Genomic DNA, 23128 nt, shown 5'->3' with positions numbered 1-23128 from the left:
TTTATGAATGAAGAGTGTAAGGATGGATAGCAGATGTGTATCAGTTATACGTTACATCTAAGAGGGGTATTGGCCGGACCGTGTGGGAGGGGTCTGTCATTGTATGGCGTTTTTTTTGTTCCTATATATGATGTCTTTTATACTACGATTGCTAAAGACTTGCATAACATTTCCTGAGATTCATTTAAAAATAATGAAACTTTGATTTGAAGAAAGAAAACAGAAGAAAAGACTTGTTTCACAAGATGAATAAAAATCTAGACATACATTTTTTTAGAAATTCTGAAGTATTGTTTTTGATAGGTTCTATCACTGTATTGAGTATCTATTATTGTCACTTTTCTACCATCTAAATCTATTCAGTGTTTTTGTCCCTCCTTCCATCTTGGAAACCTAACTAGATGCATGTGGATATAAATGGACTCAGGCTGGGCATGATGGGATTATATATTTTTTTATTAAACCAGATTATTTTTGCAAAACACATTGATTTCATCTGTATTACAATACAGTCATTGAGGGAACCTATAAAGTCTCTTCCAAGAAAATTAACACACAGGGCCAGATCTTTTCCTGACTGTCCTGTTAGTAAGACCTTGTCCATGAGAGGAGTGGCTCTTCTCTAATTCAGTGTACCAGCACAAAGGCAGCTCACTTTCACAGTACATGGGAAATGGATAAATCTACTGCATAGGGAGATCACTAGAAATTATTTGGTGTCATTCATGGATTTCCTCCTCGTCCTCTTCAAATGCTTCCTCACCATCATTGGCTGTAGCTTCTTGGTACTGCTGATACTCTGAGACTAAGTCGTTCATGTTGCTCTCAGCCTCTGTAAATTCCATCTCATCCATACCTTCACCGGTGAACCAATGTAGGAAGGCCTTCCTTCTAAACATGGCAGAAAACTGTTCCGAGATCCTTTTAAACAATTCTTGAATTGCTGTGCTGTTCCCGATGAATGTGGAGGCCATTTTAAGACCTCTTGGTGGAATGTCACATACGGCCACCTTGACATTGTTTGGTATCCACTCCACAAAGTAACTGCTGTTTTTGTTTTGGACTGCTAGCATCTGTTCATCTACCTCCTTCATGGACATTGGCCCTCTAAAGACTGTAGCCACAGTTAGATAGCGGCCATGGCGTGGGTCACAAGCTGCCATCATATTCTTGGCGTCAAACATTTGCTGTGTAAGTTCAGGTACAGTGAGTGCTCTGTATTGCTGGCTTCCTCTAGCAGTTAGGGGGGCGAAACCGGGCATGAAGAAATGGAGACGTGGGAATGGGACCATGTTTACAGCTAGCTTTCGAAGATCTGCATTGAGCTGGCCTGGGAAACGTAGTGAAGTGGTTACCCCACTCATTGTCGCAGACACTAAGTGATTGAGATCGCCATAGGTTGGAGTGGTAAGCTTCAGGGTCCGGAAGCAAATGTCATACAAGGCTTCGTTATCAATACAATATGTTTCATCTGTGTTCTCAACCAGTTGATGCACAGATAAGGTGGCATTGTAGGGTTCTACAACAGTGTCTGATACTTTGGGTGAGGGCATGACGCTGAATGTGTTCATTATTCTATCAGGATATTCTTCCCTTATCTTGCTTATCAGCAGGGTGCCCATGCCAGAGCCAGTTCCTCCTCCAAGAGAGTGCGTGAGCTGAAATCCTTGCAGGCAGTCACAGTGTTCACATTCCTTTCTGACTATATCCAGAACCGAATCTACCAGCTCTGCACCTTCAGTGTAATGTCCCTTTGCCCAGTTATTCCCTGCCCCAGTTTGTCCTGCAATAAATGCAAAGTATCATGAAGTTATGCAGAATATCACATAAACTTTATTTAAACAAAAATATTGACCATGTTCTATTCTAGAAAAAACTTAAAAGAAATTTGCCATTAAAATCCATTATGATAAACCAGGGGCAGTTACTTATAGATCCAGGCACTGTGACTGTGGTTATCTTATATTTGTTATCCATGGCCTCTTTCCTTCTAAAATCAACTTTTATAATTATGCTAATGAACTTGACAGGCTTCTGTGGGTGTTACCAGAGCCCCAGCAAGTAGGCGGTCTGGTAATGCTCCTCCGAGCCCTTCTGGCTCATTAGCATAACTTTAAAAGTTTATTTTAGAAGGTAGGATGATAAGGAGAACACAGTCTCGGTACCTGAATCTATGAGTAAGTGTCCCTGGTTTATTATTTTGATGGTAGATTTCCTTTAATGAAAAAACAAAAACATTTGTATTAAACTACAGTTCTAGTTATTTAATTCTGCAGATCTGCCACTCGTAAGTATACATGATAGAGCTGCAAGTGTGGACACAAGACTAGGTTAAAATTGCAGGTAAAAATTAATACTAAATACTTTATATAAGCTTATACTCACCAAATATGAAATTATCAGGTCTGAAGAGTTGACCAAATGGGCCAGACCGGACACTATCCATGGTACCTGGTTCCAGGTCAACCAGCACGGCTCTTGGCACATATTTCTGAGCTGTTGCGACAAAAAGAGAACATAATTGTGTAAGACTTTGCCGACTTTATTAATGAGTATGATTGATAGTACCTGGTACTAACTGAAGGGGGAATGCTGGTCTGTGCAAGCCCCTTTAATTAAAGATTTTCATGCTCTATGTCAATTTTTTTTTTGCTGGTATGAATGATTTCACCTTAATTTGTCTAGATTGAATTTCATTCAATCTATTGTACTTAGAGAAAATGTATTAAGTCAACAAATAATTCCAAGCTACTTCAGCAGAGATCTTGGAACTGGGGAACATTGATAAAGCAATCCACTTATGTAAGTCTTTTTTCTGTCATAAAACATACAAATTTTAGTCCATTAAAATAATATTTTTTATTTATTTTTTGCCACTAGTCACACCATACTCAAAAGTATATTTTAAACAGTTGAATACATTTTATTACGATATTCATTACTTCTACAGAATACTCCCCACAGTTGACCTAAATTCTAGTTCAAGAATGTTTCTTGGGAAAGCATATACCTTATATACTCGAGTATAAGCCTTGTTTTTCAACACAAAATTTGTGCTCAAAAACCCTAACTCGGCTTATACTCGAGTCAACTAAAAAAATAAAGTCAAAACTCACCTTTCTGACATCATCTGACATCATAGGTCCTCTTCTGTCTGAGACAGTCTGAGACAAAAAAGGACCTATGGGGGACGTCGTAAAGATGAGTACAGTGTTATTTTTTTTCCTACTACAGGGGCTGGGCAGGCTGTATGCTACAGGGGTTGGGCAGGCTGTATGCTACAGGGGCTGGCAGACTATATACTAGGAGGCTGTAACCAATGCATTTCCCACCCTTTGCTTATACTCCAGTCAATAGGTTTTCCCAGTTTTTTGTGTTGAAATTAGGGGGTTCGGCTTATACTCGGGTCGGCTTATACTCGAGTATATACGGTAATTCTGATAAATTGGAGTGTATAATTGGTGTATCTGCCCTGGCTTGTGCTAAAACCTATCTCAAGTTTCCTTACTCTGGTCCTTATTTCATACTAGCACATGTGGCCATTTAGTTATATTTAGATTCTATTCCAGATGGAAGATTTTTATACGCCCATTACAATGACTACTTTAACTCCTGTCAGTTTCACTATGATAAAACACTGTGTATGTTGTATAGCACCCAGGCTGCTCCGTGTGAGCAAAGACAGTTCCATTTTTAGTCTTGAATCTGACATTTTAGGCATACCAGGGTGAAACATACCACCACGTGTAAACAGATCTGTTTTACCAGCAGCCGCCTAATGTATACAAAACACATTGTATATCTTTGGTTGGCACCATTTCCATGTGTGAATTATTGTATAGATATAAGGACATACTGCAGTGAGTATATATATTTTTACATTGTTTGATCCTTATGAAACACTGATTTATTACAGATTTATGATAACAGCTTTGATTGCTTTTAGGGCAATGGGGGTATAAGGAGAAACAATCTACCTTATTGGGTCCGGGTGTTCCTTTTGTAAATAAAGGTTGTACATCTGTGCAGAATTATAAATATCTTTCTATCTTCAAACCATCTTGGGTAATGGCCAAGAGAATTTCATGGGAATTTCCAATGCCTCTGCCATTTCTCTATCCACTGGTATCCATCTTCCTTAAAATATGCAACTGTCATACCCATCCTAAAGACACCATGTCTATCTTTACTACTCTATCTACAGTACTACTGCTGTTTATCACTAATTCCATTTGCTTCAAAACTCCTGGAGAAAATGTCCATCTGGAAGTATCTTCCAGGCTTTCTTCAACCTGCTCTATGACAAACTAGAATCCGGTTTGTGATCTAATCTCTCCATTGAGACTGCCCAAACCAAAGTATTCAATGAGCTGCTGTCAGCCAAGGCAAAACAAGTCTACTCTGTTCTCCTCCTTCTTGATCTGTTCTCTGCCTTTGACCATGTTGCCCATTCTCTCCTGCTGCAGATGCTATGTTTCCTCAGTATCACTACTCGCCTTCTCCTGGATCTCCTCATACCTCTCCAACCAGACTTTCAGTGTCTATCACTCTCATACCACCTCACCCACACTCTTTTGATGTCCCATTGTCCTCGGGCCCCTAGTCTTTTGGTTGCACCATAGTTGTATATTCCGGGAGAGCCAGTACTGATGGATAGGACGAGTCTTTTGCAATGTAGTTCAATTAAATGTGCCTGTCAACACCAATAAGGTGAGCAACAGCACCTAGATATACATCAAAATCTTGCACTATGAGGCGCTGTTCTGCCACTCATGCAGGTCCTTATTACAACCTTCTGCCTCCACCTCAAGAACATTTCTGACATATGACCAATCCCTAACCCAGAGTCTGCAAATTTGCTAGTCCATGCCCTCATTATCTCCCTGCTAGACTGCTGTAATATTCTCCTGTGGTCAACTAGCAAACTTTCTATTGCCCCTCTAATCTATTTTAAATTTTGCTGTCCACCTAATCCAGCTCTCTCCACGCAGTCTCTCCACTAGTTAGTTACACATTGTTACACAGCCAGTAATTACCCAAACGTAATCTCAATTCCTCACAAGACCTTCTGCTTAACTCTGTTACAAGCTGGTCTTCAACAACCTTCTCCAGGACTTCTTCTGTGCATCCCCAACACACTGGAGATACTGGTGATACTCTCGTGTCATACTGTCTCCCACCTTCCAAACCTTAAAACGTAACCTGAAACCCCATTTATTTAGGATTAAAGCGGTTTTCCCACGAAAACAAGTTAGGCCCTCAGCGACGTTCTTCACGATCTGTGGGGGTCTCAGCACTGATAGGATAGGGCCTAACTTGTATTTGTGGGAAAACCCCATTAACTACAACAGACAATAACGGCATTGCTATGTCTTCATCTACCCTACATATATAGATTGTGAGCTCTCACGGGTAGGATTCTTCTCCCACTAGTTCCAGATCTCTATATATTTTATAATTGTTACCCCAGAAAATTGTAACTCTGAGACAATTGGATTTTAAAAATATTAGATTTTCATAAGAACCAGGAGTGACTATAAAGCTTAGTTACACACACCTTTGACTTCTATATATTTGTAATGTGATTTATGCCAGCCATATGTAACCGTTTATTGCACAAGTGAGCAGTATATAGCTAGTTTCACCCAAAAAGAAAATTAACCTGTTCACGACCCGTGACGTAATAGCACGTCACGGGTCGGCCGCGGGTGCATGGAGAGGGCTCACGCGCTGAGCCCTCTCCATAGCCGGTAAGTCTTTGCTGCATATTACCGGTAAGCTGATCGCCGCCAGCAAAGCTGCCCATGTGCCGTCATCTTTTCGAGGATCGCCGCTCCCCGTGACATCATCGGGGAGCGGCAATCCGTCGACATGGTAGCCTCGGGTCTCACGAAGACCCGATGCTACTTCGGGTTAACCCATGCATTACAATGTGCTACCAGCACATTGTAATGTATGAGTAGTAAAATACACATATACTGCCATACTGTAGTATGGCAGTATATGATAGGATCGTACAGACAACCTAGGGTTAAAGTACCCTAGGGAGTCTGAAAAATAGTAAAAATAAAAATTAAAAAAAGTAAAAAAAAATATATATAATAAAAAACCCTAAAAACTCAAATCACCCCCCTTTCCCTAGAACTGATATAAATATAAATAAACAGTAAAAATCATAAATACATTAGGTATCGCCGCATCCGAAAATACCCGATCTATCAAAATATGATACCGGTTTTTCACTGCGTTTAATCCCGTAAAGGAAAATAGCGGCCAAAATCGAAAATGGCACTTTTTTGTCATTTAAAAAAAAAAAATTCTATAAAAAGTGATCACAAGGTCGAACAGTCCTAAAATTGATAACAATGTAAGCGTCATCAAAATCTGCAAAAAACAACACCACTCACAGCTCTGTACACCAAATTATAAAAAAGTTATTAGCACCAGAAGATGGCAAAATCCCCCAAAAATTTTTTGTACAGGAGGTTTTAATTTTTTTAAATGTATGAAAACATTATAAAACCTATACAAATTTGGTATCCCCGTAATCGCACCGACCCAAAGAATAAAGTAGACATGTCATTTGGGGCGCACAGTGAAATCCGTAAGATCCAAGCCCACAAGAAAACGGCACAAATGGTTTTTTTTACCAATTTCACTGCATTTGGAATTTTTTTCCCGCTTCCCAGTACACGGCATGGAATAATAAATACCATCTCTATGAAGTGTAATTTGTTACGCAGAAAACAAGTTGTCACACAGCTCTGTACATGGAGAAATAAAAAAGTTATGGATTTTTGATCATGGGGAGTGAAAAATGAAAATGAAAAAACAAAAAAGGGCAAGGTTTTGAAAGGGTTAAATATATATAGATTTTTTTTAGCTTCATAGACGTTCATGAAAGAGGTTAGAATGGAAATGACAAAAAAATGGAAAGAGCTGAAGAGTTGCAGTCTGAGTTAATAAGTACCTTAAGTTTTTGGCTCGTTTAAAGAAGTTGGAGAGTTTCTTTTGGGATCTAGGTGGTTGTACGTATGACCTATATTAACTTCCCAAAAGTTCTAGACCTACTTATATTTAATACAGTTAACTAATAGATACTTTTTCGTGCCCTAGACCCCCATGTAGCCAAACTACAGTATTTTATTACTGTTATATAAAGATATGTTAACCACTGAACCGCCCTATATCTGTTAAAAACTGATTAAGCTCTTCTTGTGCCACAATGCAGTAACTGAATTATATCACATGTTAGTTGCTAAAATACCTTTGATTTATTTTGGGACAAACGGTCAGAACTGTGTAAGTGATGTATTTAGAAAGCATTGTGTTCACATAGAGCAGATGAGAGAGGGAAACATGCCAAGCCGGCAGAGCTCAGCGCTGGGCCAGAGGGAGCACAGCCAACCTAAATATTGCGATGTGGAACTGGATTCACTGGGAGACAAGTACAAGAGTCAGAGCATTTTTTGAAAATTCATCCTATAAAGGAATTATTTCTGCTCACAGTTTGAATGAGCAGAGACTGGATGAGTAAACAGCCAGCAGCCTCCATAGCTGCACTATTAGGAATAGGTGCTTACACATCATAGGACCCTGTACTGATGATACTCATGGAGAATTAAGAACATAAAATATTCCCCTGGTAGCATCCAGCTTTCTGGATTAGCGGACCCCTGCTATAGCCACGCTGAGGTGAGAAATATGTGAGACGGTGGTCTGCACTTTTTTTTATCACTTAGGGCTCTTTCACATTGGTGTTGTTTTTTAAATCCCCGGTTCAGTGATTTTTACGGATTCCTCACTGAGCCATTGATTTTTATGGGAGTTTTTACATTGGCTTTTATTTTCACTGATCCGTTTTCAGTGATGCAGATCATGGAAGGCAATAGAAGTCTATTGATGACGGGTCAGTTTTTTTACTGATGAGGGTGAGAAACCAGGTTTTATGTTTTCAAACCTTAATTTTTTTCAGCGGTTGCGGAGATAAAACGGAAGCAATAAAGAGAGACAATGAAAACAAAATGCAATGGAAGCGGAGCACACAAACCAATGTGAAACCATTTTAACAGAAAATGGTAACAATTTTTGTGGTGAGGAAGCCCCACTAGGCTTATACTCAAGTATATAAGAAAATAAAGTTAGTACTCTTCTCCCCGCAGCACGCCTTGGGTTCCACCGGTGTACTCTTCTCCCGGTGTTCCTGGCCAGCAGATGCACTCCAAGCAATCTGCTGGCAGATAAACTATGATGCGTATTAACTTTATTTTTTTTATTGGACACTCTGCTGTGGATGTTTTATTGATGGGGGGCACTTTGCTGTGGATGTTTTATTGATGGGGGGCACTCTGTGGTGGACATTTTATTGATGGGGGAAACTCTGCTGTGGACATTTTATTGATGGGGGCACTCTGCTGTGGACATTTTATTGATGGGGGACACTCTGCTGTGCACACTATATTGATGGGGGGCACTCTGCTGTGGACATTTTATTGATAGGGAGACTGCTGTGGACACTATATTGATGGGGGGCACTCTGCTGTGGACATTTTATTGATGTGGGGCACTCTGCTGTGGACATTTTATTGATGGGGGGGCACTCTGATGTGGACACTTTATTGATGGGGGGGGCACTCTGATGTGGACACTTTATTGATGAGGGGAGACTATCATACATTTTATTGATGAGTAGCAACTGCATTTCCCACCCCTAGGCTTATACTAGAGCCAATACGTTTCCTAGTTTTTTGTCTTAAACTTAGGTACCTTGGCTTATACTCGAGTATTTACAGGAAGCCCAGTTCCTTTTTAGTCTAGGAAGCTGAGATACCACAGAGTTGTGTGGTGAAGTATGCTCATGGTTCTACAGGGACAAAGGGGGAGTCTAACCACTTTTCCATCAGAATATTATTGATGATCCAGTGTCCTATCTATGCTGCAGACAGGCAAAGGGATCTGCTAAGAGGGTTCTGCACACAAAACATTGATATTCCTATGTTCATTTACAATCACTTCCATTTACTTGCAACAATCATCGCTGATTTATGAGGAATTTAAGAAATAAGTTTTCCCTACAATTGCATTTGTTAGTAAAAAATTCTATGTTTATCCAGAAATATGAAAAGATTTTACCCAGATGCAATCAACCAGAAATGGTTTCTTGACATATCACTGGCAACATACATAGACCAGTTATGAGGAATAGTAATTCCCAAAACTTGGCCAAACCATCAGCCCAAATTAGTGGTAAATTAGCCATTAAGATTAAAAAGTGTTGTCCAGTTTTAGAAGACAAATGTTATTTTTTTGTATACGTTTGTATAAGTTTTTGCATTTTCCAATCTACTTTCTACATTAATATGTCACTGTTTTCTAGATCTGCTTCCATGGTCATGAGATGTCACACAGATGCCCAGCTCGTTGTAGCACACAGCTCTGATTGCTATGCGATATAACAAGCTGTGCACCTGTGTGATATCACATGACCATGGACAGATTTCTGTCCACTGGAAGCCAGCAATGAAGCTTCCTCTAGAATGCCAGCAAGCAGATATCTAGAAAAACGTATTATTTATACAGAAATTATATTTAGAAAACTGTATCATGTTTAATTATGTAAATATTAATAATGAATGTTTACTGCTACCCTCTGTATGGAAAATCCACTCAGTACGGGCCCCCCAAGACTCCTGGGTCTGGGTGGGACTGCACCTGTAACGCCCCTGGACAACCCCCAAATTTGGAGTTGGCTATTTGGAGTTGGCTATTTGGAGTTAATTCTGTGTGCATTTTGTGCATCATGTCTAGTGGTAGCATGTAGATGGTCAGGAAGACAGTGTAAGAGAACAGCCCACATCCTGGTGCTGTTTGTGATGGACTCACAGGATGATTCATTGTAGTACACGTTAATCCTCTCAAGCTGGAGAGCTGAATCACCGACATAGCTTCCTGCTGGATCGATGCCATGCTCGTCACTGATCACTTCCCAAAACTTGGAAGGAAGAGAGAAATAAAGGAAGAATCCAGGTTAGAACACAAGTAAAGAACTTTAAAAGAAAATATAAAATAATATAATTTTAGATGCTGGTTACACCATTCTTTCTTTAATGTAATAATTTCACAAGCAAATAAAATTAATGACAGTACATAAATTATCAATTAGAATAACCACTGCTTGGTTAAGATTATATTAAGAGAAAGCAAGTTTATATTAATATATACCAATCAATAGCTACACAACTGTCCAGGAAAGCAGAATGATAATGATCATGACCTAAACAAGTGTAACTGAACACCCTTCACAGATTGTAATCCAATGAGGTTATACCAATCCCCATCGAAAAGTCATAGAATGCCCACAGATACAAGCCCACTTGTTAAAGAGACTCAAATCCGCATCCAGACCTCCCTTTTGCCTAAAACCCCAATACAAATAAGAGTGAAAAGTGGTCTTTATGGCGACTCAGAAATCTCATCCACAAACTGTGACAACACCAGCAGGATAAAGGATTTGAAGGGACTACCTGAAACCCACCCCTTGGATGTACAAAGCTGGTAGAGACATACCCCAACACATACAGCTGAGATTTCAGCTAAAAGTGGTCCTGAAAAGTATTGACATGGTGGGGAGTAGGGGTGAATATATGTATATATGCATTCCACACTTTTCAGTTGTTTGATATGCAATAATCTGCATAAATTGTGTTGCTCTATCACATAAAATATAAAAAATATATTTGTTTGTAGCTGTAATGTTTCAAAATAAGAATTGTGAATACTTTTGCAACCCACCATAACTCATAAATCAGAAAACACATGACATTGGGTGTAATTTATGTCAAGCTTTTAATTAATAGGAGAGTAAAGTGTTTAATCCAATTACCAATACAAGAAAACTACAGATCAAACACTATTATTGAGAAGGTACCATCCCATATATGATGGGTTACTTTACCGATCATGTGATATCTAGCAGCTGGACAAATGTGATGGCTATGACAGGGCAAATAGTGTGATGTGGGTGCACAGCAGCTGGTGGCATTCCCAGCATAACACAAGCACCCAGGACACTCCCTGCTGCCGGATAGGGAGATTGTTGGGGCTTTTCAGAATTCCAAGAGGATGAGAGAGCCCTTTGCTTAAAACAAGCAGACTTCCCGACACCTCCTGTGAGCACCAAACACAGCCGGAAGGCTACACAAGTATACTGTGATTTGTGATATGTATAGTATATAACCAGTGATAATATGGAAACTGTAACATATATATGCCACCTGTGATATGCTGAAATGCAGTATGCTTATCTGATGCATCAGATTGTCAAACACTAAGTCACATGTCATACCATCATATGACCCATCACTTCTGTTTTTCCTTATCTGGACTTCACAGAAATCACAGCTGGAAAGTTGATCCATATTCACAAGTTTCCCTGTGCTATTCCTAATGTGATGCTGAACTTTTAAAATAGAAAAATATGAATAAGATCCTCATAACCCCCCCCCCTTCCTCATACTCTGGTAGGTCATCATACACCCCTACTGTTAGATCCTCATACACTCCCTCTGGTAGATCTCCATACACTACCCTTGGTAGGTCCTCATAACCCCCTCTGGCAGATCCTCATACAACCCGCTCTGGAAAATCATCATACACCCCCTCTGAAAGATCCTTATACGCTCCCTTTGGAAGATCCTCATACACTCCCTCTGGTAAATCATCATAACCCCCTCTGAAAGATCCTTATACTCTCCCTCTGGAAAATCATCATACACCCCTTCTGGTAGATCCTCATACACCCCCTCTGGAAGATCCTCATACACTCCCTCTGGAAGATCCTCATACACCCCCTCTGGAAGATCCTCATACACTCCCTTTGGAAGATCCTCATACACTCCCTCTGGTAGATCCTCATACACTCCCTCTGGAAGATCCTCATACTCCCCCTCTGGAAGATCCTCATACATTCCCTCTGGTAGATCCTCATACACTGCCTCTGGTAGATCCTCATACACTCCCTCTGGTAGATCCTCATACACTCCCTCTGGAAGATCCTTATACGCTCCCTCTGGTAGATCCTCATACACTGCCTCTGGTAGATCCTCATACACTCCCTCTGGTAGATCCTCATACACTCCCTCTGGAAGATCCTCATACTCCCCCTCTGGAAGATCCTCATACACTCCCTCTGGAAGATCCATATACACTCCCTCTGGTAGATCCTCATACACTCCCTCTGGAAGATCCTCATACTCCCCCTCTGGTAGATCCTCATACACTCCCTCTGGTAGATCCTCATACACTCCCTCTGGTAGATCCTCATACACTCCCTCTGGAAGATCCTCATACTCCCCCTCTGGAAGGTCCATATACACTACCTCAGTTCCTTACATGCACATCACCAGTTTCACATTTTAGCACTGATGGTGTGGATTTACTTGTCCCAGCATGCCCCACACAAGTAGGCCAGGGAGATAAAGAAATCAACCACTGAGTATCCCTGAGTAAGGGATTCTCCTTTTTTCAATGGATATGCCATACATTTTAATTGGTATTGTCCAGAATGCTGAAACCATCACTCATCCTAAGAATTGGGACACTTGCCTCTGTTCTCCATGGTAGATCCCTAAACAGTCACTGATGGCTGACTAATGTGAGTGTGACTCTCCTTTCATTAGGACCAAATGGGGATGACAGCAGAATTATAAAGACAACAATATACAAAAGTTTGAGTAAAGTTACTAAAAGTCAAACAAGTCAAGTAAAGGCACACAGACCCTAACCAAGACCCTGGTTTCAGTAGAAAACTAGTTTCTCCATCCTGACACTGCGACCATGTATATCCCTACTCCCACTATCCACAGGGTGAGGTCCATATAGTCCACATTATTCCACATCAGGAAGGGGAAACACACTTGTTTCAGTAAAATGGAGTTCAGTGCTGTCAGACACACCCAACCAGATGTGAAACATCTCCTTGTCTCATCACAGCAATATCTGCCAACCCTGCAATCACTGAGCGATCTCTTATTGATAGCCGATATCGATCTATTTGCTTAGATCAGCACAGATAGCAGAAAAGACAACTCTGACAATAAAGTGTAATCATTCTAAGATTGCTTCTCCCTCCAGTGTCAGGTAGTTATTACCTTGGTCCCGATCTGGTTCCCGCACTGGCCGGCCTGGATGTGGACGATCTCCCTCATGGTGTGTGACTGTCCCGTTACTGAGCTGTGCTGCGGATGGCTGCTCCCTCCTGTGTGCCTGCACTCTCAGCCTGACTGGGGACAGCCTACATGGGGCTGGAGCTGACAGCCATAGCCCTGGAGAGTCACAACAATGGGTGGGGATTTGGGCAGAGTCTTTTCCATAGAGGGAAATGAACACATCCAACTTTGTCAGCTTTTGTAGATGAGATATTAGTTTATTATATGGAAGGGAAGAGCATGGAGAGAAGATACATAACAGGCAGGGATTGTATGTAACTTCACTCTCTTCCTGTGTCCTCTTCATAGATTGTAAGCTCTTGTGAGGAAGGTCCCTTATTCCCATTGTTCCATCTGACCATGTTATTACTCTGTAATGTCTTGTCTGTATATTTACCTCATGATCTGTAAAACGCTGTGGAATATGATGGCGCTATAGAAATGCTTATATTATTGCTGTATTCCCAGTATTTTTCAGGTCAGTTTCTACATTGGTCAGACATGTGCACCAGAACTTATTAGTGGATTATAGGCAGTTAGGTCAGTAGCCCAGGTCTTCTAGGAGGTCCATGGAGACCCAAACAATCCAAATTATATACTGAGAAGGCCCTCCAAAAGTCCTAAAACCGCAGATTAAAAGCAGGCAAAAGGGACACATCCTCCAATCTCCAAGAATCTTGATTCTAGTACCATATGTAAGAAATGATTCCAGACTTGTTGGGGTTATAATATTCACACAGCCCAGGGCCCATGGCAGCCTTAATCTGCCCCTGCCAGAACTCCATTTAAATGGGAAAAAGGCCCCATTTCCACAGATATCAAACACTTATCTCTTAGCCCAGTAATGCCTAACCTATGACCCGTGAGTCAGAGATGATACGCCAAGATGTTTTTCTGATTCACAGCAAGCTGACAGCATCCAGGGGCAGGAGACTCTGGTGTTGAGAGCGAGGCAGAGGTAAGATGGCTGCTGTTTGCTCACTCAGGAGAAGAGTTACTGTGCTGACACTGTCTGCTTGCTGCTTTGGCTTCTCTATCCAACAGTGTCAGCATCCAATGGCAGGCAACTCTCCTGCTGAGAATGTGGTGTGAACGGCAGCCATCTTTCCTTCATTTGTGAAGGAGGTGAAGCCAGAGCTTCCACCAGCACAAAATTTATTGCAGATTTGCACCCAGACAGCTGGGAACACTAGAACTGTGTCCCAGAGTTGACCTGTGACGGCAGATGGCTGGACCATTTCCATGAATAGAGAGGACATAGGAGAGTCATGTGTGCTCCTTACATCCTTATCTTAAAGCAGCTACCAAAATGTCACCCTGCTGCCGGTGTACCCACCACAGTTACAGCTCAGAAATACTGGTGGGAGGGGACACTCCATTGGAGAAAGTTAACCATGTAAATCAGCCACCTTTATTAACCTTTCCCTGTGTCCACAGAGCACCTCTTTTCTTCTCCTCTTCGCTGTTGTGCACGGCTCTGAAGCTGGCGGCTCAATGACGTTGTCACATCGCAGTTGCTGCCAGCCTCTTCCCCAGTGGTGCAGCAGGGAGAATTCAACTCTATGGGGCACATTTAAGGGCCTTCCTCCAGGTTTTTGTCGGACTTTGCATATTCTTTTAGGCGCAAACTGCTTGCACAGGTATTTAAGACATTTGTGTAGCACACAACCATTTTGTGGAGCAGCTGCACTACTCTACGCAAAACAAATTTCTGCACTGAAGAAGGCGATCCAGCGCTAGGACCGTGTGCCAGATTTATCATTCAATGTCTGACAGAAATGTGTTGCATGCCCTATGTTGATGGTGCACCAAAAAAAAGTGGTGGACTCTGTCAGGCCAGTGCAGAGGACGCCAGATTCATGCAGAACGTGCGCCAGAAATTATGGTGAATATGGTGCACTCTGCACTATACACAGGCAAACTGCTCATAGTAAATCTTTATCTGGAGGATAGTTGCAGCCCCAAAAAAATGCAGGACTGTCCCACTTGATTTAGGATGATTGGGAAATATGGCTAATGATTGGCTTCAGTGATTGGCTGTCATGTCCGGAAGTCATTGCTGGACTACTAATGTCAATAGGGAATTGTGCAGCGTTGGGAACTGAAGTGTTGCTGATCCATTGATCGTATTTTTATGCAGCAGGATGAGTCCTTTAAAATATAATTGTTTATTCACCTGTATAGAGCCTGATGAAGGAACTTGCTAAGACACATAAATGACATAACATAGATAATTGACACAAGACCCCTGAGGAAGCCGCTCCCTAGAGCGATACACATGGGTAATTACCACTCCCTCTTTTGCATACCTGCTGATTCCATGTCTTACCTACTCTTAATTAGAGATGAACGGACTTGATGTCCGCTTTGGGTTCGGCTGTGCGATCCGGAAATAATGGCATTCGAACAGCCAATCCAGCATATTGAGGCCCCCTTGTAACTAGCCATGGCTAAATTGATGTGTTTGCCACATTTATGCCACATGATAATTTTTTAGTGCTGGTCCCACGTTTCTTTTTATAAAAGACACAAAAAGAACATAGCTAAGCCGCCCAATGTGATTAATCTATAAATGAGCCATGGGGATATTTTTAGTTAACAGGACAACAAAATAACCTATGCCCAGGAGTAACAGGATGTTACACCCATAATTGTGAATTGTGCAGGGTAGACAATTATGATTAAGTTGGATATTACAACTAATTATACTGTTTTTACATGAATACATCCATTTTACTTTGAAGAAAAAATAGAGACTATGTAAGTATGATAATTAGAGATCCTTTATGAGCACTGCACTATGTACTATAAACAATGACTATCCCTGTTTAAGGCTGATACCCTGATACATGGTGTATAATGAGAACATTATACTTCTGCCTATGGAAGGAGTTTCACTAGTGGGTGTACATGACATCATGAGCTGTATAATTACACTAAGTATGAATGGTATTATTAATAATCTGCCTCCCATTCTCTGCTTTCAGTGTTTACATGAAACGTAAGCACCATAAATCACACATTTTCTGTTACCACTTTGGTGACAGTGAACAGAAGGCAGACATTAGCAGAACATAAACAGGTGTGCCATAATAGTGACCCGGTGTGTAATTATCTGCCCATTGTTTTTCACTGTAAAAGAAGCACCCCTCATTTTAATCTATTGTACCAATACAATCTAACAGTACAGGCGGTCCCCTACTTAAGGACACCTGACTTACAGACAACCCATAGTTACAGACGGACCCCTCTGCCCAGTGTGACCTCTGGTGAAGCTCTCTGGATGCTTTACTATTGTCCCAGACTGCAATGATCAGCTGTAAGGTGTCTGCGATGAAGCTTTATTGATAATCCAATAACAGCAAACATTTGGAAACTCCAATTGGCATTGGGACAAAAGAAAAAAAAATGGTCTAGAACTTCAATTATAAAATATACAGTTTAGACTTACATACAAATTCAACTTAAGAACAAACCTCTGGACCCTATCTTGTATGTAACCCGGGGACTGCCTGTACATTACAAAGCAGCAATACAAGAGCTAAACTGAAGTTCTTAGTAGTCTTAACAGCTAGTGGGAAACGTGTCAAGTGGTGCTGCTATGTTGTTGATCACAATTTTTTTATAATTCAGAAATGAAGTAAATTAAGCAGCTTCTCTGTGTCTTTTTTGCTCTTCCTCCTATAGTGAGAAGTTTATCTGAAAGTCTTCTGAGGTCTATCTATGTCAAGAGATACAAAGGAGATATTCATCTACAAAAACTATAGTATAGGGTATGTACTCCGAAGTATATCCAAGAATCAAAAATTAATCATGGTGAGACAGTCTTTGCGCCCTTACCGGTTAGAAGACTAGGGAGAGATTGTCCTAAAACCCTTCATACCAGGGGCATAATAACTACAATGGTAGCAGTCATAGTAGCTGCTATGGGGCCTGCAGTGTCAGGCCCCATCATCCAAATACGTATTATACTGTACATTTTTCAGCATTATATCTTAAATTATATCTATAGGCACATCTTACAAATTACACAGCTGAGGTGGCAGCTCAGATAAGAATTGTCTGGGAGGGGCAGTAGGATGGCAGGCCTAGTAATCTCTCATTTTATATCCGTCCCCCCATGTGGTCAGCAGCTACTGGGCTTGCATGAAATCAGATATCCCCCTGGAATAAGAAGACGCCCTGACAGTGAGCATATAAATATGTGTGTATCACTGTATAAATGTATGGATGTATATATGTGATGTGTATGTATATGCTGTATGTCTGTGTATAGTACTGTATGTATGTGTGTATATGCTTTAGGAGTTTATGTATGGTGTTTGCTGTATATATACTGTATGTGTGTATATGTTATCTTTGTCTGTATATTGTACTGTATACATTTGTATATATGGTGTGTATATACTATATGTGTAATAATATGATGTGTACCGTATATATATGTGTGTATATGAGATGTGTATATGCTGTATTTCATACCTCCCAACATTTGTGAAAAGGAAAGAGGGACAAAATGGCGGCACGCGGCGATCCCCCTAAGCCACACCCCCAATCACTCCCTGGCCACGCCCCAAATTTTAACCATATTAAAATAATAAAAATCATCTCAATAAAAAAAAAAATTATCCTCATTGGGACATGAACCTAGAACCTGCAGTGTCCATGTACAATAATAACACAGTGCCTCAACCCACTGAGCTATAATCTCTGTGATTAATAAGGTATGGAATTTTGGTAACTAAGAACTATGACTATATACTGCCTTGGTATATAGGGAGGGATCTTCTCAGATTATTGTAATTATTGAGACTATTATTATTATTATGGAGATTATTATTATTATTTTTACTATTATTAATAATCATCTCCATAATAATAAAAATAATAAAATTTATAATAATAATAGTCTCAATAATGACAATAATAATCTCTGAGAAGATCCCTCTCTATATATCAGTGCATTAGTCTGTATCACAATGTGATACTGGCTGATCACTGGCTGATAACATGTCTTAGTTACCAGAAATCCTCAGCTCTGTATCACTGGGCTTATAGCTCAGTTAGTTAAGCTCCTGTCTATGGTGCAGAGGGTACCAGGTTCGAATCTCAGCCTGGCCAAAACTTTATTTAATTTAATTATTATTCCCCAGCTTGTGTCTGGGGAAGCCCTGGAGACCATATATGGACAGATGCTGATCTGACCTGATGACTTGGTCCCTGCTCTCTCCGCTAAGCCCGACACTTCTCTGAAAAGGATTCCCTGCCCAATGTCTGCTCTGGGGAACCCTAGGAGATGCAGTGACCATATATGGACAGATGCTGATCTGAAGCTGATGACGTGGTCCCTGCTCTCTCCACTAAGCCCGACACTTCTCTGAAAAGGATTCCCTGCCCGATGTCTGCTCTGGGGAACCCTAGGAGATGCAGTGACCATATATGGGCAGATGCTGATCTGAAGCTGATGACGTGGTCCCTGCTCTCCACTAAGCCCGACACTTCTCTGAAAAGGATTCCCTCCCGATGTCTGTAGAAGCCATTCTGTACTGTGAGTTCTGGCTTTCAAAGTATTTACTATGCGGACACAGCGCCGGGACACAGCGGGACCTGGGGGGAGAATCCGTGACAATCTCATAGCTGCCCGTGACGCGGGGCAGAGGTACGAAAAACGGGAAAGTCCCGTCAAAATCGGGACGGTTGGGAGCTATGTGTATTTCGTTATACAGTACTGTATGTATGTGTGTATATGTTTTATGAGTTTGTATATGGTGTTTGGTGTGTATATACTGTATATGTGTGTGTATATTATATATGTCTATATATGGTACTGTATACATGTGTGTATATAGTGTATATACTGTATGTTTAATAATATGATGTATATATACTATATATGTGCATATGTGATGTGTATATGCTATATTTCTGTGTATAGTACTGTATGTATGCAAATGCATTATGAGTTTGTATATGGTGTTTGATGTGTATATACTGTATGTGTGTGTATATATTATGTATATCTGTATATGGTACTGCATGCATATATATATATATATATATATATATATATACTGTATGTGTAATAATATGATGTATATATACTATATATGTGTGTATTTGTGTATATACTGTATATAGTAAAGTATATATGAGTGTATAAATGTGTTTGTGTGTAAAAATTTGTGTCATTGTACAGATATGTATATATTTTTAAGTGGTAGGGGGCCCCATTCAGAAGTCTGCTATGTGTCCCTGCCTGCTTCTTATGAGTTACCCTCCTGCTTCTTATGAGTTAAAATAGACTTTTAGTACAACAAAAAGTAAGAGATACTTTGCAGAGAAGAAAAACTGTTTTTATTACTGAGATCCAGATTTGTAAGTAATTAGCCCCCAGTCTGCACAAGTGCACCACCACGGCAACTGTCCATCTCCGATTACTGCTCTGGGAGAAATATCATTCCTCACTGCTCCATCTGGTCCTACCAACACTGTAGAGAAAGCGCCGGCTCTTGGCCTGCCTGCAGCCTATTTTTATATATAAGCCTGCAATGCAACAAAAGACCTGTGTGATTTAGAACTTTGTCAGAATGTTATCCTGATCCCATATAAACAGCTGAGGTGACTGTTCAGTATATGACATGACTTCCAGGCATTCCATACTCCGCATGTAGATATTCCATAGAAGTCATTCCATACTCCACATTTGTATTTATGTCAAAGGACTGAAGTTAATAGGATTTTAAAGAAAAAGATCAGATCATAAAATTATTAGTGAAAATGTCTTTCTTCTTTAAAAAATTCTACTTTTTACAATATATATGTAATATATACGTAAATATTCATCACATTTTGACTTGCGGTAGACTAGATATTTGTCTGAAGCCCAATAGGCATGTGGTGGACTGACTGGACTAATAGTGCACTTGGCATAGGGTAAAAACATAGAGCAGAATGTAAGAGCATGTACAAAATTTACCCCTATCCCATAGGGGATTCCCTGTACCCTTATCCCATGCAACGATGTCTGAATTTTGATTATCAATGAACCCCCAGGTCTCCAAGCCATAGTGTCTATAAGTATGGCCTGAAAAACTGTTGGAAAGAGGACAGCAATTCATTCAGCTGCAGAATTAGGCATACAAGGATAGGGGCTTCATCAGAACAGTAGAGGCAGGCAGGGGTCAGAGCATGTGCAGTTCAATCACAATGGTAGCCAGGCCTTTAAGGTGAGCAGCATGGTCAATGAGCAAGAAGGTACATTCATTGGATGTGACTTTTGTGGTTCTTGGCCATTTAAACAATGGGAAAGAGGCAGGTAAGAGAGAACAGTAACATAGGGGAAGATTTATCATAAATTTTCTGAGGTAAAACTGTTATAGTTGCCCATGGAAAGCAATCAGAGCTCAGCTTTAATTCCATAAACAGCTGTGGGAATATGAAAGCTGAGCTCTGATTGGTTGCCATGGGCAACTAGAACAGGTCTGCAGTAAGAGACTTATGATAAATCTCCCCCATGTTGACTATAGTTACTAAGGGCTGACATACAACATTGTGTGCTTCATTATAGGCGAGTACTGCCTTGAGGGGAGAATATTGAGCTAAATAGTCCATACTATACAGACAGTGGTGTTGCAAATGTGTCTGGCTACTACCTGGATACTAACTTTTTACTAACTGACAGACCTACTGCTGTGCTTGATGAATGACTAATATGTGACCTGTCTATCTGTTATCACCAGGATCCAAGTAAAAAGAATCTGGTTTTGACTTGCAAAGCCATGGACAATGCTACACATGTCCAACAATCTTACATCTCTTCTTGCTAATATCCTTTGATCTTCCTTTCCCCAGTTTTATTTTTTACTGAGCTAAACACCCACACAATTTTATACTGGGAAGGACCTTCACCCATAAAATTCTTTTAGATCTGTTCTTGCTCCCAACACACACGTGCACAAGCATACCTCCCAACATTTGTGAAAAGGAAAGAGGGACAAAATGGCGGCACGCTTAGCGTGCCGCGGCGATCCCCCTAAGCCACACCCCCAATCACTCCCTGGCCACGCCCCAAATTTTAGCCATATTAAAATAATAAAAATCATCTCAATAAAAAAAATATATATATTCTCATTGGGATTTGAACCCAGAACCTGCAAGGTCCATGTACAATAATAACACAGCAACCCAACCAACTGAGCTATAAGCTCTGTGATTAACAAGGTGGAGAATTTTGGTAACTAAGAACTATGACTATATACTGCCTTGGTATATAGGCAGACTATTATTATTATTATGGAGATTATTATTATTATTATTATTATTGAGATGATATTATTTTTACCATTATTAACCCCTTAATGACCGCCCTATCGGGAATCTACGTTGGTCATTAAGGGTACTTCTTCTGATGCGACGCCTTTCTACGGCGCCGCATCAGAAGAAGATTTCGGGACATCGGGTTATTATAGTGCCGGTGTCGGGCTGTGATATCACAGCCCAGACCCGGCACTAACACCCGGGATCAGAAAAACTCCGATCCCGGGTGTTTAACCCCTTACACGCCGCGGTCAAGCATGACCGCGGCGTGCAAGTGTGTCCCCCCTCCTGCCGCTGTCGGCTCCTCTTCTCGCCGGGTTCTGCCTTCCTGGCAGGACCCGGCTGTAAGTAACTGAGCATGCGCGGCATGCTCAGTTACTTACACTATACACTGCAATACAAGTGTATTGCAGTGTAAAGGCTTGAATAAGCGATCGGATGATCGCTTATTCAAGCCAAAAGGTGGAAAATATGTGAAAGTAAAAAAAAAAGATTAAATTGTTTTATAATAATAATTAAATAAATAAATAAAATAAAGTCCCATAATCTCCCCAGTTACACATATAATGCAAATACAGTATATAAAACACAAAAACACACAAAAAATGTACATATTTGGTATCACCGCGTCCGTATTAATCTGTACAATAAATCTAAATCAATATTGAACCCACTCGGTGAACGATGAAAAAAATAACTACGAAAAACTTCCCGTAATATACAATTTTTCATCAAACACTATATCAAAAAATTTTCTAAAAACTGATCAAAAAAAGCTACATTCCCTAATATGATACGACTGAAAAGAACAAGTCTTTTCGCAAAAAATAAGCCCTCAACCAGATCTGACAACAGAAAAATACAGAAGTTATGGCCCTAAAAAGTTGTCAATAGTAAAAACAATGCAATATTCTCCAATATTGGTTTTGCTCAGGAAAATTGAGCAAAGATAAGAAAAACTATATAAATGAGGTATCACCGCAATTGTAGTGAACCAGAGAATAAAGATAAAATATTATTTTTACATTACGGTGAACGGGGGGAAAAAAATGCTAAAAATCCAAAATAAAAATTGATGATTTTGTTTGTGTCCCCCTTGAAATAGTTAATAAAATCTCATGAATAAGCTATAGACCCCCTAAACAAATTATCTATACATTGTATAGGCGTCTCCATTCATTCTATACTTGGCCGTGCGCCTGTACAGAAGTTTACCACCACATATGCGGTATCAGTACACTCGGGAGGAATTGGGCATCAAACATTGCAGTGCGTTTCATCATTTAATTTATTCTGAAAATGTCAGTTTGGCCTAAATGAATGTATGTTCCAAAAAAATTCCATAGTTTCTAAATCGCAGGTCCATATTGTTTTAACCCATGTGAAACACTTAAAGGGTTAATGGACTTAATAGAAGTTGTTTTACATACGTTGAGGGGTGAAGTTTCTATAGTGGGGTAATTTATGGGGTTTTACTATTACTTAGGCCTTACAAAGTCACTTGGAAGCTGAGTTTTCCCTCAAAATGTGAGTTTTGGCAATTTTCATGAAAATGAGAAAAATCGCACCTAAAGTTCTGCACCTCATAACATCCTAGAAAAGTGACC

At 40.3% G+C, this 23128-nt stretch overlaps 1 protein-coding gene across 1 annotated transcript; it reads right to left on the bottom strand.

Moving 5' to 3' along the window:
* Positions 1-438: 438 nt before the first annotated feature.
* On the bottom strand, positions 439-13322 carry TUBB6 (tubulin beta 6 class V). Its single transcript, XM_072152269.1, has 4 exons — positions 13149-13322; positions 9883-9991; positions 2386-2496; positions 439-1783 (listed from the first exon to the last, which is right to left on the bottom strand). Exons 1-4 carry the CDS (start codon positions 13203-13205, stop codon positions 720-722), a joined length of 1341 nt encoding a protein of 446 aa, XP_072008370.1. The 5' UTR covers positions 13206-13322; the 3' UTR covers positions 439-719.
* Positions 13323-23128: the final 9806 nt, after the last annotated feature.

This window comes from Engystomops pustulosus, chromosome 5 (genome assembly GCF_040894005.1).
Source record: "Engystomops pustulosus chromosome 5, aEngPut4.maternal, whole genome shotgun sequence".
Classification (NCBI taxonomy): Eukaryota; Metazoa; Chordata; class Amphibia; order Anura; family Leptodactylidae; genus Engystomops; species Engystomops pustulosus.
The sequence above is the reverse complement of the archived record's forward strand: the minus strand, read 5'-3'. Positions and strand labels throughout refer to the sequence as shown.

Bases quoted from the DNA above. Each gene is read 5' to 3' on its own strand.
- TUBB6 (XM_072152269.1), bottom strand. From the start codon at position 13,205: ATGAGGGAGATCGTCCACATCCAGGCCGGCCAGTGCGGGAACCAGATC. The intron at 9,992-13,148 runs GTAATAACTACC...CTTCCTTCCAAG, and splicing joins GGAACCAGATCGGGACCAAG to TTTTGGGAAGTGATCAGTGA. The intron at 2,497-9,882 runs GTGAGTCCATCA...TTGTCGCAACAG, and splicing joins GTACTACAATGAATCATCCT to CTCAGAAATATGTGCCAAGA.